Source organism: Haliotis asinina, chromosome 8 (genome assembly GCF_037392515.1).
Source record: "Haliotis asinina isolate JCU_RB_2024 chromosome 8, JCU_Hal_asi_v2, whole genome shotgun sequence".
Classification (NCBI taxonomy): domain Eukaryota; kingdom Metazoa; phylum Mollusca; class Gastropoda; order Lepetellida; family Haliotidae; genus Haliotis; species Haliotis asinina.
In genome coordinates, this window is record NC_090287.1 from 58,918,272 (window position 1) to 58,938,524 (window position 20,253).

General features: G+C 40.2%; 2 protein-coding genes across 2 annotated transcripts in view; both read left to right on the top strand.

Annotated features, from left to right (window-relative positions):
- Positions 1–20,253, top strand: part of LOC137293715 (cilia- and flagella-associated protein 36-like) — a 24,647-nt gene continuing 4,394 nt past the window's right edge. The window contains exons 1-8 of the mRNA XM_067824421.1: positions 1–121; positions 2,505–2,569; positions 3,156–3,266; positions 3,831–4,045; positions 5,017–5,158; positions 6,437–6,565; positions 13,744–13,983; positions 14,448–14,721. Of these exons, the coding sequence (XP_067680522.1) occupies positions 16–121; positions 2,505–2,569; positions 3,156–3,266; positions 3,831–4,045; positions 5,017–5,158; positions 6,437–6,565; positions 13,744–13,983; positions 14,448–14,721 (1,282 nt within the window). The 5' untranslated portion in view covers positions 1–15. The remainder of the gene's footprint in view (positions 122–2,504; positions 2,570–3,155; positions 3,267–3,830; positions 4,046–5,016; positions 5,159–6,436; positions 6,566–13,743; positions 13,984–14,447; positions 14,722–20,253) is intronic.
- On the top strand, positions 10,943–11,788 carry LOC137294252 (uncharacterized). Its single transcript, XM_067825255.1, has one exon. It carries the CDS (start codon positions 10,943–10,945, stop codon positions 11,786–11,788), a length of 846 nt encoding a protein of 281 aa, XP_067681356.1.

Sequence of the window (20,253 nt, forward strand, 5' to 3'; positions counted from 1 at the left end):
TCGTATGGATTCAAAATGGCGTCGAGAAGCAGAGAATACGTTTTGGATGAGTTGCTTTGTTTCCTAAGCAACCCAATATTTCAAGTTCCGGTTTTAACCTTTATGGAAGATCGGTGCATGAGTAAGTTATTGCACTGACAATACTAATATTTATTGCTGTGTCTGACAGTCCAAAAAGTTTTCAGCTATGGGAATAAACTCCCGATCCGTCAGCCTTCGTTAGTTTCAATTGATTTTTCTTCTTTTTCGATTTCCAAGTCTTATCTCCTTATTTCGCAGACGTACATATCTTGTAGTGCTAGTTTTCAGAGAAGTGACCTTCCCATATAGATTACTTTTGATAAAAAGTCAGAGGTATAGCTACCTTTACCGAGTGCACCTTATCTTGTCCACTTTATGCATCTTGTCAGCAATATGAAGACATTCAATATCTACAATATCATGTATTCCCATTTTTCGTTTTGGTACATGCGAACAAATTCTCGAAAGTCTCAATGGAAAGAGTTCCTTCCGCCCCCTCTCATTTGGGAGCATCGTTTAAAACTGAAATATATATCAATTTATAAATAATATCTGGGATGGGGAACAGAAGGAACTGTTATTAATTTCCTTGTTATTTATTTTAGTCGAAGTAATATTAAATATGCGAAATATCAAATTATACAACATCAATGAACAGGAAATAGGAAGCTCAAGTATTTTTCAAGGCATCATCTTTATTCTAGTTGAATCACAGGGCAGAAAGCAGGAGTGAATTAGTGTCCTCAAAATTCAGGTTCTGGCTATTATCAAAGTTATGGGAAATAATGCAGAGCCATAACAACACATGTTTTGGTACACCTACAGAATACCTGATACTTATCAGCCATGTTGTTTGGCATCACATGCACTTCCATTACCAGGGAAGCATGAGCCATAAAATTCGAACCAAATACGGAAGCATCAAATAAAGAATAACCATTAAAATCACATCATATGGGACAATTTCCAATCAGTATAACTAGCCAACGATTTTGAAAATGAAAGGTTAGTTTCAGTTATAGAAAATATGTATGTATCTTTGTGAAAATGAAGCTGCAGAATTCTGCAAGTTGAGACTGAAGGAGTATGGGAGAGTTTTCTAACCCCAAACCTTATATTCATTAAGCTATCCCCAAAGAAGGTATCTTAAAAAGAAAGAACACTAACATGCTAAGATAGTGAAGTATAAGTAACTCTAGTGGCGTAGAACATATTTTTTGTGCAGTTCTACAGTTTTCAAAGATGATAGATGGTATCCAGTCCTTTGTTGTCTTTCCCATGTTTTAAGTCATGTCTAACTGGAGGTGATTGTGTCATGCACTTAGCAATTTGTAACATGTCTGAGCAAGTGGAGTATTTTTCATGAAAAGTGAGAAAGACCATATTTGCCACTTCGTCTGTTGACTGAATAAGTTATTTCTTTCAGTTTTACCAAACTATGACACTGACATTATTTATAGTGTGTGAAGGTTATGATAAGAAGGAAGTGAAGTCCTCAGTGAGTATATAACCACAGGCAAGCACCTGTTTCTCATATCTCCCTGATAAGAACCTGTGACATGATGAATATTTTGGAGTATATGAGGAGGTTCCGTCTTAGAAGTGAATTAAGAATATAATCCAAAATTTAATCCATTTAGATTTAAAATGAAGTTTACGATCATGAAGAACATTTCTTTCTTTTCCAGCAGTGAAAAATATGTCAATTCACAGGTGTAATAGTACTCATAGTCGCTATTTGAAGTCACTGCTTAGAAAATTAGTCTGTCAGTACACTGAGAGTGAGATTGTAGACATTGTTAATGTTATGTAGCCATTGTAATTCACAGGGACAGTGTTCAAACTTTTATGAGTGAGGGGTTCTATGCCTCTCAGAGCAATAGGGAACAACAAGGAATAGGCTTCACACATTCAGAGAATCAAACCTGGGCCTTCATCATGATGAACTGACAACTAGGCATATAACAGCTTTGCTGCCTCAGCTTGAGCTTTGTTCCTGTGGTATTGGAATCTAGTTACCTGCTCACTTTTCAAGCTTTGCTGTTGTTGGTGTCAGGAACACTTTTGTCGTTACAGATATTTTTCAAATCCTGCAGTCCATTTCTAAAAGAGGTGTAAAACCTTATTCCTTCACTCGATTAATTATGGAACAAGGTATATATTTCATTTGACATTGTTCAATCAACACGATACCAACTAAGATCTGAGTTGGAATTGGTCATCAGTTACATACACTTGTCATAAGAGGCATGGTAACAGTAGGGATGGTCAGGTTGTCTGACTTGGTTGACATAACCCAGTTGTGTGGATTAATACTCATGCCATTAATCACAGAATTGTCCGGTCCAGACTCAGTTATCTGTAGACTGCCACCATATGGGTGGAATATTGCTGAATGTGATGTTAAACGCCAAAGCAACTGACTGTCAAATCCTGTAACAACATGTTTCTGAGTTTATATTTCTTGTTTCCCTGTTTTGCAGTTTTTGATCCAGAAATAGAAGATTCTGCAGAATATCGCAAGACCCATGAAGACTACAAGCGCTTGGTAACTGTTGATCATCTGTACCTCACATTTAAGGCTTAAATTGTCATGTTTAGGATGAGATTGTCATGCTTATAGTCATTTTTATGATGATATTGTCATGTTAACAATATCGGCTGGAATAGTTTTTTTTATTCTGGTTGCTGGATACACACCTGATTTCAATTATGTTGAACGACTTTTTCAGTCATGGATGTGCCATGATTTGATTGACAATAGTAACTGAACAGTCCAACAAGTGTGATTTCATATCAAATACACTACTGCCATATTGCCTTATTGCCAGCTCCCCTCAGAAAGCAAACTGACAGGACTCAAACGATCATAAATAATCAAACCTGTTTTTGCTGAGGAAGTGTAATCCCAACTGTAACCATGGTGACGTTGTACAGAGCGATCTTAGCGCCAAGATGACTGTAACTCTCATACCTTAACATACTCTTAAAAGTAGTCTTAGTGCTAGGATTGTTTTGTACAATTGCACCCATAACCATAACATTTGACCAGATTTTAAATGTTTTTTGTGTATTGATGTTTGTTGTGATCTTGGAATGATTAGATGTTAATGTTTTTGTGGTCACGTCACCAGGTGGACCGGATGCTACTGTCCTTTGAACAGGACACAGGCCTGGATTACAAGGCCATTATGGGTGCAGTGCAAGAGATGAATGACAAAGAGGACATCAGGACTGTATTCCAGGTCAGTCGAATCTGGACAGCCTTCCACACAGTGATCATAGTGTTAAGGCGATCGTAACTCCCATGCTTTAACAAAGGCTTACCAAATATGTAAAGCTGCGATTGCTTTGTGCAATTTCAGGAGTAACCTGCCAGTAAATACTCCTTGCAATGAGATCGTCACAGAAAACTGAGGACATCCCTAAGCGTAACAGATGACCTCAAATAGTTCAGTCAGTCTAGTTAGAGCTTTGCTTACGAGATCAGGAAAGTGAATCTCACTATCTATAATTTGTCAACATGGGTCATTCTTGATGACAGATTATAGTTTTCCATGAAAACTGTCATGCACCTTTCCCTTCAATTATATAACCGTTTGAAATGTAAGCGACATTCCATGGCACATATGATGGACTCACAAAGTCACATAAAATTTTGCCTGTTCTGTCTTGTTTATCCAAAGCAGTAATTACTGATGACTTCAACATGCTCAATCACTTTGGGCTTACATCAACACTGAAAGTACAAATACGTGTGTTATATACCTTTGTGTATTGTGTTGATTCTAGTGATTGTTCTGTGGCAGACTGTGCTGGAGCAGGTGATGTCTTCAGTCGACTTTGGCCTGTTTGTGCGAGTGATGGCTCATAAGAATATTGTGCTCCAAGAGGAAGCTCTAAAGATGATCATGAAGAATCTCGGAGCTCTCCCCAGCAGTCTAACTCATGGCAGCAAGGAGGAACCACGGAGGATGAACACAAGGCAGAAGGAGGAAGATGCAGTGCTAGCCGCAGCTATGGAGTACGTAAAATGTGTGGGTTTTATCTGATGAGAGCACTGTGAGAATGTTTTGTTGGTTGTGTAGGAAGCTAGAACCAAGTGTCGAGTTTTCATACATCACCACAACTTCATGTTCAGGATATTTATTACACATGTATCATGATATGGATTGTCTCATGACACTGCTATTGTTACAAATAATGTATCACAACCTCACATTCAAGAAGTATATTGTATCATGATCCCACATTCAAGAAATATATCGTATCATTATCCTAATACATAGTGCCAGGAAATCACGGTCAAGATATCTATTGTGCAAGGACCTCACTGTCAACGTATGAATGTTGTGTTAGGACTTCTCTGTCAAGATGTATTGTGCTAGGATTTGCTGTCAAGATATATATTTTGTCAGTATATGTATTGTGTCAGGACCTCACGTCAAGATACATATTTTGTCAGGACCTCACTGTCAAGATACATATTGTGTCAGGACCTCACTGTCAAGATACATATGTGTTGTTTGAGGACTTCACTATCATCAAGACCTGTATTTGTCTAAGTGGAGTGTATTGCTGCAATACCAGTGTGTAATGATTGTTGTCACCTGACTAAATCCATGCCATTGTGGATCCTCATATTATAAACATCAGTGACAAATATCTAACACCCAAGGAGGTTCCCAAAATGTTGGGACAGACCTCATTTACGGCGTTTCAAATTTTTGCTGAAATATCAACATGGGCAAGGAGACCTTGTCATAACTTTACTGTTAAGGTCCAGGATTAAGAGTGTTTAATGGTTCACAAACCCTCGAAGACCTCAAGGCATGATATGTTATTCTAATATGTTTGGTCCAGGTTATTTTTCAGGATGTAGATCTAGTATTACTCTCTGTGGTATTCACATTACTTCCCATTCAGTTGCTCTTAAAGCAAGAACACTATTTACATGTTGATTTCATTTCAGTGAATTTGTTCTGTTAATGTCAGGAAATCACGGCAGGAGTTTGAGAATCAGAAACGTAGGAGCAGCCAGGAGGAGGAGGAGATGAAGGCTGTGCTTGAAATTTCAATGTGTGAAGCCAAGCGCCTCAGTGACAGCAGGAAGGTGGAGGAGAAGAAGATTGACATGGTGAGTCTAGGCGGGGATAGTGACTATTGAGGAGTGAGTCAAGAGGGATGGTGTACTCTTGACCAGTGAGTCTAGGTGGGGATGGTGTACTCTTGTCAAATGAGTGTAGGGGGATGGTGTAATCTTGACAAGTGAGTCTGAGGGGATGGTGTGTTGGTGACATGTTGAGTTTTGTGGTGAAGGTGTAATACTGACAGGTTGAGTCCTAGGGTGATTGTGCACTGCAGTGAAAGCCCTCTAAATCAGCGTTTGTTGATAGTAGCGAAATATGCCGCTAGAGAAGACATGTCAGTTTAGAGGACTTTTCTAGGTGTCTTGACGTGATCAGCAAGTGGCAAATTGAGACATTACAATCAATTTATAATACAAGCGACATATGTCACCAATGTACCTCATCTACCTGTTCCTAATGCTTATCCATATTCTTTTTTATCAGGTAACATCAATGAGTTGAATGGCAATGGTAACAGTGTTCATGAATGTTGTTTCAAAGTAGCAAGACATTGGGTCCTGAAAGTTTCAGATGAAGGACTGACCCACTGAAAATTGACAGGACCCATATAATAAAACTTAAACACACATTTCAGATTTAACATTTCTTATAATAGGCATTAAATTATTAACAAAAGTGAAATTTATAAACAGCAGACAAGTGCGACGTGTCACATACTACATCTTCAGGAAGAGTCATTGTGAAATATACAGTCAGACACTAGGCCGCAGGTTTTAGACATCCGCCACAGCGTCAGTGAAACTGCTGCTTTTGCAAAGGGTCCATGCTAATCGTGAACACAGTGGTAATTCATTGTGTTGTTTATACATGTTTATCCAATCAGCCTATTGAAAAGAGAGTCGAGATACCAGGCCCAGTTTCACGAAACAAACTTAAGTCTGAGTTTTGAGTTTGTACAAACTTAAGTTTGTCTCGAGAAATCGGGGCCTGATGCCAGATTAAAGAGGGTAAATTACTGAACAAACAGTCAATTGGGTAGGTTTTTTTTGTGCCAAAATACGGAATAGAATGATGCCAGATTAGAGGGCATGTAAATTATCATAAATTAACTAGGCTCTGTCTGAACCAAATTCTTGTGCCGATATTAAGAGCAAGCAGGATTGGAGGGATGCCTCTGAGAGAGATAACACTGTATTGACAAGATGAAGGTGTGTTATTGTGTGGGTCCCAGTAGGAAGATAATATCTTCTAGTTATTTCAGGTTCTTGTCATAGACAGTGCTGGTATCTGCCTTTTCACAGATGTAATTCCATTCTGTATTGCAGGCTCTCAAGAGTGGATCCAGTGGTGGATATGGAAATGTCGCAGTTGTCCCCCCTGTTTCATCAGGTGCCCAAAATGCAACAGCCCAGCCAACCAGTCCCAGCAAGCCAGAAACTGACCTCAGATCTGCAGTAAGTCCTCAGTTACTGAAGCAAAACTGGCATTATACTTTGCAAAGACTAGTTATTGGGACTATTACAACTACATAGCAGTCTGTGCTAAGCATGTTTTGGATGGCTAGCCCAAACATATCTTGTCATGATTCATATCCATCAATTCAGTTGAACTGGAATTTAGTGATAATGCATGGATAATTTCTTTTGCTGAGCTTACTGGGGAAAATGGTAATTTTTCCGTATCCTGACTCATGCTTAATGGCTTGCTCTCCTTTTTCTGGGGAAGGTAGTGGAACACCTGAAATCCCTTGAAGTTCCCTTCTAAAAGAAGCGGACGTAAAATTCACACTCACCCAAGTATTACCTCCCTTCCCCCTCCTCATGATACTTCACTTTCTCCCTATCGCCCAATGAGGGCGGCTGGAGGCCTGGGTTCCGTACATGGCGATACGTCTTTCATTCTTTTGGTTTTTCTAACTAAATTTGTGCTGTATGCGGTTTTTGGCTGGTATATATTTGTCATTATTATACAAATTTGTGATTATTGTGTCTATTTCTAACACGTCTTTCATCAACTGAGCCTTAATCTCAGTTGATGAAATCGTGTTTTCAGTTCAGATTATGGCTGTCAGCGGTTGACTCGCACATACTTTGCTCAGCGTGTAAACCTTTATATTCTGCTCATACTCGTTGTGTATTTTGCATTAAATTGTCTGAAGCAGAATTCTTATTATATTTACGGTCTGTTCACAGACGTGCTAGAGATAAGCAACGTTGGTTCGAATTAGATATATCTAAATCTGGTGAAATAAAGTCGGGAAACTGTTTAATTATTGATGCTGAGATACATTCCAGCGAGATGCCAGCCGTATCTCCAAGGTTGTGTCCAGGGTCGGGCGAGTCCAGGGTCGGGCGAGTCCCCTCCCAAGACTCAGAAGAGACCATCTGTTGAGACAGGACCATCTCAGACTAAGAAAATTAAGAAGTCGAAGTCTTCATCTGCAAGATCATCACAGAATTATACTTTGTTGATGAAGAAGTCATTCGGGGAGGAGATAGTCCCCTTAGAAGAACGTCAGTATTTTGACAAGTCTCTGTTAATGATACGAAGTGAAGACACCACTCATCGGACATTGGCAACTAGATCAACACCAACAGCATCATCAGCGCCTCAAAACACATCTCATCTACAACAGACATCGCTGATGTCGACTGCATTCACGGGCATTGCAGACAACTCTTCAACACAGTTGTCAATGCACGCACCGCATGCATTCAACATAGGCGTCTTCATGCAACAACTCACAACGCAGATGATGAACCTTAGGGAACAAAGATTGGAAGTGGAAAGACGACTGCACTCGTCAATGATGTTGACTGCGAATCAGTGAGAACATTCATTTAGACCTGCACTCACGTCTGAGGATGAAGAGGAGGTGCATTCACGCATGCACTCCAGAAGATCCAGGTCCCGATCATCAGAATGCAGCACAGAGAAGGATATACCCACACCGAGAGAGTGCACTCACACGAGTAGTTATACTTGGGTGAGTGACGTCACGCACTTGCGTGAGTGCACTCGTGGATGGACTTGTCAGTGGAGAAGGTCTCCTTCAGTCTCCCCTATTCACAGAAGACATCGTAAGCAGTCATCCCCCCTTCGGACTTAGACTCGTGCAGTCGGGATCGTCGGTGATCTGTGAATTCGTCTTACTCTAGGAAGAATGAAGTTAGACATCAGTGTGATTTGTCGCCGGAGGAAGTCTTATTTTCAGATTCTGAAGTCATATCATGGATCACAGATGGTTTAAAACTGGCTTCCCCATCTAAGGATACCAACGAGTTCAACACATACAAGATGAATGACGACATTGATACGTTAACATTTCTGCCGATAGCTCCTGTATCTACGATTCCTGAGACTTTGTCTGCAGCATTCAAGACATCAACCAAGTTTCAACAGCAACATGTGCCGCCTTTTAGCATACGTCGTTTCCCTCTTCATATGGAGCCATTCATCAGACCCCCTGAGGTCGTCGAAGGTTATAAAGTCATCAACTCAGCTCGCAGCCGATTTTACAAGGTGGAAGACAGAAGACTGGCACTACACTACTACGAGGCGCACTTTTTACGGATTAGCTCGATCAACAGCCATCAACGAGACTCTCATCACTAAGTTTAGCAATCCAGTAAATGAGGAAGAGAGGATGATCCTGTCGGCACTTTTTACACGAGGAAGGATCAGCGGTTTATGTCTGAACTTCTAGCTTCTACTACTGCGGCGATTAATCTACTTCGTAGGCAGGGGCTCCTGTCTGCTGCGTCGTGGAGTGAGAACTTCACAAAGCCTTTGTATCAAGCCCCATGGTCTGCACGTATGGTATTCGACGGAAGGATTGAAGGGGTAGCAAGATCGGTTACTGAAGATTCAAGGGAAATTATGATGATAAAATCCATCAACACTTTGACTTCTGTCCTTAAACAGACAAATCAACGTTACACTAGCAAGTCCAAGTTTTCCAGGGTTCAAAGAACGAAGGACAAGAAATTCAACGATCGAGGGGAGAAATCATCTTCTTCATTTCTTCACCCCTATGGAGGAAATAAACGTTCTCAGACGTCAGGAAGATCAGCTAGGGGCAGTGGAGGAAATAAACGCTGAGGATCAGGTTTGGAGCGACTGGAATCTTCCACCCCTAGCCGTTCCCATACAACCGTCTCAAGTGGGTGGACGTCTTCAACACTACTGGAAAAATTGGGGAATCCTCAATGACAACTATATCATGAATATTCTACGAGACGGCTACAAGATTCTGCTTGAGGATACACCACTGCTCACAAAACTACCAACTCCCATCATTTATGCAGACGATCAACTAGACAAGTTGACCGATGTTATATCAACACTGTTGCAGAAGGGAGCAGTAGAAGTAATACAGCCACAAAATCTAACGCCGGGAATTTACTCCCCAATTTTTGTAGTTCTGAAGAAGAATTCCAGAGAGAAATTTCCGTCTCATTTACAACATGAAGGAATTCAACAAAAAGTTTCTATTAAAGCCAGAACATTTCAAGATGGTACATCTTCCTCAACTAAGACTCCTCATCAGACCAGCAGACTAGATTATCTAGCCAGCACAGATCTACAAGATGCATACCTGCATATCTGCATATACATCGAGTCAACTTAGACTACAATTACACTTCGCGATCAGGCTACTAACACAACTGGGTTGGTTAGTAAATCACCTAAAGTCAGACCTGGATCTCAAAAAGATATCAAATTCCTCGTGGATTTGTTTCATCACTACGTTGAATCAGACTGTACTTCCGGAAGACCGGAAATGATAATGCAAGCTCTACTCTCTCCGTTAACACTTCGACAATGGCAGTGTCTACTAGGCCTCCTCACATCAGTGCAAGATATGACCAGAAGAGGACTGCAGTTGCATCCCTTACAACAATTCTTGAATCTTCATCTCAACAACAGAGGACAGATTCCGCTCCCAGACAGCCTGAAGCCTTTTCTGATGTGGTGGACTCACCGATCGAATGTCTGCGCAGGAACCTATATGTTAGACCCAGTATTCAGCAACCACCTTTATGTATACGCATCTCTACAAGGATGGGGAGCTCATCTGAGAAACGAGGTAGCAGCAGGAATCTGGAACAAAGAAGAACAGGCTCTTCACATCAACCAGTTGGAAATGAAAGCAGTCATTCATGCCATCCACCACTGGTGGACAGCATTGAGAGACAATATTAATGATCCACACGGACAACTCAACAGTAGCGTTTTACATAAACAAACAAGACTCAACAAGATCACTCTCTCTACTATGCCTAACGTTTCAACTGTTCAACCTAGTCGACAGTCTGAATCTTCAAGTACAAGCATTTCACATACCAGGAGTCTGCAACGTCATGGCAGACGCCCTAACTCGTCCCCTTCGTCCATCTCCAAAAGAATGGATGCGGCAACGGGAAGCATTTCAACTAATCAGTCAAGCTGTCGGATCACCGCAAATAGACCTATTTGCAATGAGATTCAACAAACACACAACAATCTTTCTGTCACCAGTACCAGATCCCTTAGTCTGGGAAACAGACGCTCTCAGTATTCCATGGGAAGGAATAAACACATACGCGTTTCCCCCTCCAGTACTGTTACCCTCCTCCAGTACTGTTACTAAAAGTCATCAAGAAAGTGAGACAAACAAATAGGTTACAACTCATTTTTGTCTCGCCCTACTGGCCAACGAGAGATTGGTTTCCAACACTTATAGAAGAGCTAGGACAACCAACACTACAATTACCAGAATGGAAGAATCTTCTCATTCATCCCCACACAAAGCAAATGCACGGCCAACCATTGGTATTTCATCTTAACGTATGGACAGTATTAAGACTTGCTTGAAACGCAGAGGATATTCGGTGAGAGCAGTGAAAGCAGTCACCTTAGCCTTACGGAAATCCACTTGCACACTTTATGACGACAAGTGGAAACAGTTTGAGACATACACCAGGAAAAAGGGATTTTCTGTGAACAAGGCAACTCATCCTCAAATAGCAGATAATTTATGCTATTTACCTCATTCTAAGGGTCTGAAGGGTTCTACATTATCTACGTACTTAGCTGCTCTCAGCTCAGTCATCACCATGGGGACAGGGACCAAACTGACTAAAGCACCAGAACTTATTGCCTTACTTCGTTCGTTCAAACTGGAAGATCAACAACACAGATTTAGAGCTCCAGCGTGGGACCTAAATATTGTATTCCAACATCTCACAAGTGATGCATATGAACCACTTTGTCGAACTTCAATTGAAATGTTGAATCAAAAGATGCTATTTTTACTTGCCCTGGCTACAGCAGCAAGAATGTCAGAAATTCATGCTCTAGACTTTAATCGAACGAGCTTTGATACAAGTCACCAAGAAACAGCTCATTTAGGTCTAAGATGGGATTTCATAGCAAAGAATCAACTGCCAGGTCAACCGAATAGACAGTTCCATATACCGGCTTTGTCATCAATCTTAGGACCTCACGATACACAAGATTTAGCATTATGTTCAGTCAGAGCATTGAAAATATACATTGCACGTACCAACTCTAGAAGACAACGGTTCAAGCGCCTATTTATCCCTATATCTATTGAGATACCCATGGAGGTATCCCGCAACACTATCTCAGTGTGGATCAGAGCTGTTATACTTAGTGCATATAAAGCAGCATGATTACACCCTCAACGAGTCTCTAACCCACATGAAGTAAGAGCTCTAGCCTCTATACTAGCAGTACATGGTAATTGCTTGCTATCTACTATTATGGAAGGCTGTTTTTGCAAGTCAAATATGGTATTCACCAACCATTACCTACAAGACATAGCCACAGAGGACATCACTGTCATTCATCACTTTGGACCACTTGTCATAGCTCAGCAACTAACAGTTTCCCGACGGAGCTGACTTAACTCACCCGATATATCACATGACCTGTGGTGGAAAGCCTATGCCCACGTCTTGAACAGACTAGCATAAGTGATTATGACCTTGCATTAATTATGAAGATAGTTAAACATGAAGGAAGGTCGCAACTAGCTTCGATTGTTATATCGTGATATTTTGTTGCATCAGAAACTAACAGGACACTAGCTATAGCAGTGTCGTCATGTACCAGTCAACAAAGCCATTTTTTCACCTGGATGTGAATTCCCCAAAAATCTACAACGAATATGGGAAGAATAAGACTAAATTATCGCTGTTACAAGTTCCCGTTAAGGGGGGAAATTATTGGACGTAATTTGCAAGAGACAGCAGAATCCAGCGTAATCTGGCCCACCACCATTCCCGTCAGATTCTGCAAGCAATTAGGTGTGAGTCAGTATAAGGAAAAATATGTAATTTTCTGAATAAAATTGATATTTTATACTTATCCTGACTCATGGCGAAAGCCCTCCCAGCCGCCCCTCACAGACACGCTGAATTCTCGTATTGTCGTGTCGGGTGATTAAAGGAGAGAGTGAAGTATCATGGCGGTCAACTGACCATGTGGAGGGGAATGGAGGTAATGCTTGGGTGAGTGTGAAATTTACGTCCGCTTCTTTTAGAAGGGAACTTAAAGGGATTTCAGGTGTTCCACTACCTTCGCCAGGAAGAGGAGAGTAAGCAATTAAGCATGAGTCAGGATAAGTATAAAATATCAATTTTATGTAGAAAATTACATTTTGGCTCAGATTCCTGACTCATGTCTCATGTCACCAAGAGCAGAGTACAACATTCTTTGTAGCACAACTGAACATACCATCCTCCTCTTGTTAAAGCAAAAAGAGAAAAATATCTCCTTCCTCTTTCCAACCAACTCTATTGTTACCCCACCGATCGAAAGCTATTTTTTAATCAAGTCAAAGTCATGACTGGAGTGAAATTTGACTCATTTTCTTCAAAATTGAGTATGTTATTTTCATGTTTATCAGTGTACAGAGGGCAAAAATGGATTGCAAATAAGTAATGTGAATATGGATTTGATAGAGAAATCTTTCAATGTTATCAGTCATTTGTCGGCTACTTTCTGTCATCGGTATCTTGAGAATCTGACAGATCTGAATGTACTCGCTTTTTTTTTAAGTTTTCCAATTTTGCAAAATTGTGTGAGGTTATATTTATGATTACATTATGTGACGGGAATCAGTCCATTGACCATCTGATCCCTCTGGGTGACAGAACTCAGGACAAGATGGACATATTGAAATGCTCATGTGGTTTGGCTTTTTGTAGTACACTCATGCTTATTGTGACAGTGCATTGGTGGATCCAGGTAGTTGTGCTGCTTGCTTTTTCAGACATCTAACATGTGAACTGGTTAATGGTCACACCACTTTATGACTACAGTATTTTGACCAAATATCCTGAACAGTGTTGGCTCAAGAGAGGGTTTTTGAGTGTTTTGATTCATCAAATTCAGTGAGGACCCCTCTATTTTACATCTGTCCATCTATTTAACATTAGAGGGGGTCCAGAAACATTATTTTCATCAATTTGGACCCACTCAAAATTTCACCCAAGTCTAACACTGCTGAATCTACAAAGGGTGCCACTTTTGATCAGGTGTACATTTAAACTTTGTCATATTTCTAAGTACAATCGTATCACATACACTTCATAATGCTTGATATGATAACTGAACCTTTCAGCCCAAAATAGCTGCCATGTCCGCTGCCTCCCGTCCAGCACAAGCGGCTGCTGCATCCCCCAAATCCCCCACGCCTGCCACTGGCCTTGCCCCTCTAACATCACCTGTGCAGCAAAAGCATCGAGATATGCCAAAGGCAGTTGGGGTGAGCAATGCTGATGCTGCAGCCAACTGGATGAAGTCTGCCCAGAATGAGTCCAGCTCCAGTGTCCAGCAGTCTGAGAGGTACCAGGCAATGCAGGTGAGTGAAAGATGCAGATAGGATATTGTGCATCTGCTTCTGTATGGACCAAACAGGATTTTTCCAAGACTTTTCAGTTTGAACAAAAGTTGAAGGAAAATAAATATTGGTTCAGAGGTTTATCCACATCAAGATATTTATCACAGTGTTGGAATTGTTTTTTGTGTTACTGATTCCTAATTGTGTAGGAAATCTGTGGGAATCTTCGACAGAAATATGGTAATTAAGTACTTTGCTTCCTATCCAATAAAGCCTAGTGCTTCAAGAGTTTGCTCATCATGCCAAAGACCTGGGTCAGACTCCCCACATGCAAACAATTTCTGAAGCCCATGTCTGGTGTCACCCTTTGTGACACTGCTTGAATACTGCTATAAGCAGTGTTAAACCATACTCATATCTTATATGTGTTATTTTGGTCAAAATGTGCCCAGAATAGACAGATCAAAATGCCTTTTTCACTGCAGAAATCAATGGAAGCAATGTCATTGGATGAGCGCCAACAGCGTCTGCAGTTCCTAAAGGAGCAGAGGGACAAACTGGTGAAGATGAAGAAGGAAGAGAGAGAGAAGCAGCTGCGACGAGTTGAGTCTGCTCAGCCGCAGCGACCGCAGTCAGCAAGGGCTGCTCGCGCTGCAATGTCAGGCAAAACAAATGAACCCGAGAAACGAGACCCTGAGATGGAGAAAAGACTTGCTATGAGAAAAGCCATAGCTGACAGACTCAAATCTGAAGTGATTGGTAAGAAGTTTTGATGTTGTGTGCATGCTGAAACTGTACTTCGGACACTGGTGGCTGTACACTGCATGATTTATTCACCCTGCCTCATCCAGAGATGCATGTCTGACTGAGAGTATGACATCAAGGACCCTCCTGCATGGCTCTGCACTGTTGCATACTCTTTACAGATGGTCCATTCCAGAGTCTGTTGCTATCAGTGCTGTCAGAAATTCGTCATTTAGAGACTGTGTTACCTCTCAGTCTCAGTAACTTGCAATATTTACTTGTGTCGAGTGCAGTTGAACCTGCTTTAGTGATATAAACAATTGCTTTTCAAAAAATAAGGAATTCTTAGAATGGAGAAGCTAATGTAAGTGTTTAGTCACTGGTCATTAAGGTTTGATTTTCTAAGAAATGGTGGAAAAGGTACCACAGCTCTGCTCAAGTTTGGTTTGTGTAATTACTGATTTGTGTAAACCAGCACAAATGAAGTTTTTTGTAAGGAATGTATACTTGAAACATATATCCTGCATGAAACTTGGCAGATAAATACAATCATTTCTTAAAATAATTTGAAGACATCAAATTTCATGGAGGTTTGTATTTTGTAGTTGATAGGTTTAATTTATTCAGCTTGAAATAGAGGTGCACATCCACCTGGCAGCACACACACTTGTACTCACATACCAGTCATTTTAAAGTACCCTGGCTCACATCCTGGTACTTCAACTCACATCCACATCTTGAACTGCTCAAGGTCACATCCACTTGTTGTATTCCACCAACGCACACCCCTACCACGTAGCACCGTCTCACTTACCTGTTTTGTTTTTTTTTTGTATGGCACTGTTTCATGACCCCATCTTGTACCGCACCCAATTTTATTGAGTTTAGTTCATGTATGGTGTTCTGTAATGTACAATTCACATGTAAGTGGAGGTCTCAAGGCAGACCAGGCCCGTTCCATGAATCAGTCTTAGTGCTTTGGTGATTGTAAGCCTATGTTAAACTATAGAGAATAAGATCACCTTAGCACTAAGACTGCTTTGTGCAATAGGGCCCAGGGTGCTGTTGTACAAATCCTCTTTAGCGCTAACATTACCTCAAGTCAATGTTAAGGTATGGGAGTTTTGGTCACCTCAGGGCCAAGATCGCTTTGTACAACGGCACCCTGGGCATCCTTTCAGAAAGCATTGAGGTGATCATAAGTCACTGAGGTATCCTTAGTGAAATGTTAAAGAATGGGAGTTAAGGTAAACCTTAGTAAAGGTTGTTTTGTGAAAGGATCTCCAGATCAGGAAATTCACTGTGATATCATGATATGTGAGTTAAAGAATACTGATTTTCTTGAATGTTCACTTATCAGTGTAATATGAAAATGACTTATTCTGCCATGTTTGTCAAGTAGTTACTCATATTTGCACTTTCATCCCAGGTCTCAGGGACACAGGTGCCATTGTTGTCTAGGTTCCATCAAATGCCAAGTAGCATCTCTAAGAACAAAAGAAACCACTGATTGATTGTCTCAATCCCAGACTGCCATGATTTTACTCCTACATTTCCCAGCTTCATACCCATGTTTGGAGTTTCAATAAATGGAATCCATCTGACCAACAACACTTAGAGGAATCTTCCAACATTGAGCTGACACCTCATGATACAAGTATAGGAGAAAACACGCCTCCGAGATTTTGGTAGACAAACTGGAGCGGGATGGGGTGGGATGGGGTGGGGAATCCCAAGAAGTGTTCTCTCTAACATATATACTGTCAATGATGGGTAATTACAATGTAGATGATCTAATAATGAAGCTACATAACAATAACTAAAGCACGTGTAAAATCAATTTAATGGCAGTAACTATAAGTAGATGATTTAACCACTCCACCTTCGTCAGCCTGGAGTGTCTACCTACAAATGAGAGAATTGCATTTCCAATGCCACTTCGGAAAAGGTTTGTAATGTGAGTTAAATCTTGAACGATATTTTTCAGTTGATTTCAAACACTCATGTATCATTTGAATGTTGATGTTCATATTAAGTTAGGAAAAGTAAACCCTGGGAAGGGGTCTTACTAGCGAAAAGTAAAACCTGGGAAGAGATCTTACAAACGATAAGTAAAACCTGTCCCTCCAAAACAAAAACCTCAAATGTGATTATTCTGGGAAAACAAGAGATGGCATGACAAGTTGAAGCATTCACTTGTCATGCCAAAGAAGAAGTTCAACTCCCCTCATGGGTATGATGCGTGAAGCCCATTTCTGGTGTCCCCACTCACTTACTTGGGTCCTTTTGCCTCACAATGTATTGAATGTATGTATAAAGCCCTACCTCCTTGATACAGGATAGTTCAGCATGTATAGATGTAACCCTCTGATGCAGGATTTGAAGGTGAGACTGGAGTGAACCAAGTCCGTGAGTGGACCAAGGTTGTGTGCACTGTTGACTGACATCATGCACTTAAGTTACATCACAATGTGGGACAAAGCACTTAGCGATTTACTTAAATTAACCCCCAAATTATTAATTTAATTGCATCATTTATGGGAATGTTTGATGAAATCAATTGAATGACATAGCAGACAATAATTGTATACAAGGCAGTATTGGAAAAAGTGGATTCAGTTGTTTGCTCTGATGTCCTAGAATTTCCTTTTGATGTGGAATCATATATGGGTGATGGATTGCCAAGGTTACAAATAGCCTTCAATCTGTGAAGATCCTGGTTGGAATTGATCTTCAGTAACCCATGCTTGTCGAAAGAGGCGACTATTGAGATTGGGTGGTCAAGCTCGCTGACTTAGATGACACGTCATCAGTTCCCATATGTGCAGATCAGTGCGTATGCTGTTAGTCACTTGACTGTTTGGTCTAGAATTGATTACTTACAGACTGACACCATATAGCTGGAATAGTGCTGAGTGTGGCTTAAAACTTAACTCACTCACAAATAGCCTGCCTCTTTTACGCATTGTGGGTTAGTCCAGCAAGTCACTCTGAGACCCAAAATCCATCACAAATCGGTAGTTTGACATATTCTAGATGGATTGAAATAAAGCATTGTTCTGATTTCCATGTGAATTGTGTATTTTCTATTTTGTAGATATATGTTTATAAATAATATGTATGTATTTCAGAGACTAAATGTTCCTCTGAGTATGCTGTGCTTATCCTCTGCTTCTCTGTCGCTTTTCTGTGATATTTGCCATTGATGTGGATGTGTTGATTTTGTTATTATTTTGAAATTATGTCTGTATTTGTGTGAAATAATGTTTATAATGTAACCTGTTTGTTACTTCACGATGTTGGTTCACAACACATATTGTTCGGTTTGTTTCACCTTGGTTGACCATCTGCACTAAGCTTCTAAAAAATTTGTTTTCAAGTTATGGTGAATTACTCACCTTCAGCATGATGTTTGTACCCTGAAATGTTTATTGACAGATAATACTTTCGTCACGGATGTCAGCTACCTTTAGATCTACTTGAAGAAAGCCTATGTATATTCTCTGTGATTTTCATCACATTCATCATAATCAAATCGCTAAGGCAACACAGGGTAAAGAGTATTGAGAATAGTGGGGAAAACATTTTTGGAAGATAGCTTAGATTAACTCTGTGAGACTAAACCTGCAGAAGGTTTATTAGTTAGTGTTGTTACGCAACTACCTTCGAGAAATCTCCTGAAGTCACAATGAGGTTGTTGGTACTCGTGTTGGTAGATCAAGTCATGTTTTCTCAGGTCATCACTACAGTCTAATGGCTTCAAATGTAGCAACTATTTAGTAGTATTTGGTCTGTTGAGCCATTGTTTAGTGTTTTGTTTTCTAATATTGTAAATTAGGCTTGTCATCCAGACACTAAAAATATTTGATAAAAAAAATAAATAATGAGAAAAGAAAAAGTAAGCCAACTTATGTGTAAAATGGATTTGCATGTCCTCATTGTGTCAGTACAAACGTTAGAGGAAATCATAGTTCAGACCTCCATTTGAATTTACATTTTGTTGTGTCAGTATTTATCTTTAGATTTCTTTGTGAAACGTAAGTTGAAGTTAACATTTAAAATCATGTTTATACAATGTATGAAAAAACCCCAAGCCCAGTCACGCATCAGGGCTGGTAGCCTTAAAATGTTACCAACCCAAAATGGATTTACCCAGACCAGGCAGTATTACTCAGACGTATGGAACATGCTGTCCAATGATTCTACCAGACCATCGGACTGGCTAGCTGTAAATTTAGACCCTTCATCAGAAATCTAGCCTGTCTTGCGCAGTCCGACTTGCCTGATTTCATAGACGTATAGAAGTCTTGATTGTGTAATATGTCTCCTCTCTTTTCATGGAATTAAGTAAGTTTTAATCGTGTGTCATGAAAGAACATGTAGTGAAGTGATGTGTCATGCATATGATTGATCTGAAACATTACACCTGCCACGTTGCTGAAAAATAAAATTAAAAAACTGGTGTCAGTGCTTATTGAATAAACAGTATGTTCTCAGGCAGCGTAATCATGTGTTCATTAACGTGAGGAAGACAGCCACAGAGGTCTAATACCCAAACCATTCCTTATGAAAACTGAAAGAGCAGTACTGTCAACAGGTTTTTTGATGAGGGACAGAAAGTGTTCGTTGATACATACAATTTCATTGAGCAAGATCCGTCCACAGAGTGTCGCAATATTTTATGTGGGAGATGCATATTTTTTTGTGTTTGTATGCACTTTATTTTCTGTATGACCATGAAGACTGAATTATGTTGTCATTTCATGATTATGTTGTGCATGGTACATAATGATGATATGCCGTCCATGTCTTTTATCCCCTTTACCTTATCTGTATCAAACCTCTGTGAGTCTTATGTATCTTCTGTCAGTCGTCTATTTTCTTGCACCCCTACTTCCACCCCTACTTTCACCCCTACTTCCACCCCTACTTTCACACCTACTTCCACCCGTCTCGGTTATCTGATGTTACTGTTACTGCCCGAGTGTTGAATACACCCCTGGTCTAATTCAGAACTGATCATATCACCGTGAATATCATTACTTCTATACTCAAGAATGTGATGGTGGTACAATCACTTTATGAAACGGGCGTCTGACTTTATAGGTGATGCTTTCTGTCTTGTGTGTTTATGACTTTTTTTTACTCAGAATATTTTCATAATAAACATTATCATGAGTATAACATAACACTGTTTCACCTTTGTGTTTTTGTTTATTTGAGGAAAATTATTTGCCTGTGTTTGTCTTCCTCAAGTTTGACTTGGGTCAGGATATGTAAACTTTGGCTCAATATTATGAGTTACACTGCCATACTGAGTCGAACAAACCCTAGAAGCAGGTTGCATCAGTTAATCTTAGCGTGACCTATGACTGTCCAGTCAAATGCAAAATGATCAAACAGATTTAACCAGTCATCAATGGCTACTATGTAGGGTTCGGCGGGAATAACTGAATGTCTTTTCATTCTCTTCCCCAGTTGCTGACACTGATCACTCAACAACCAAAAATTTGTGTAAAACACAGATATTTGATCTGCAGTATATAT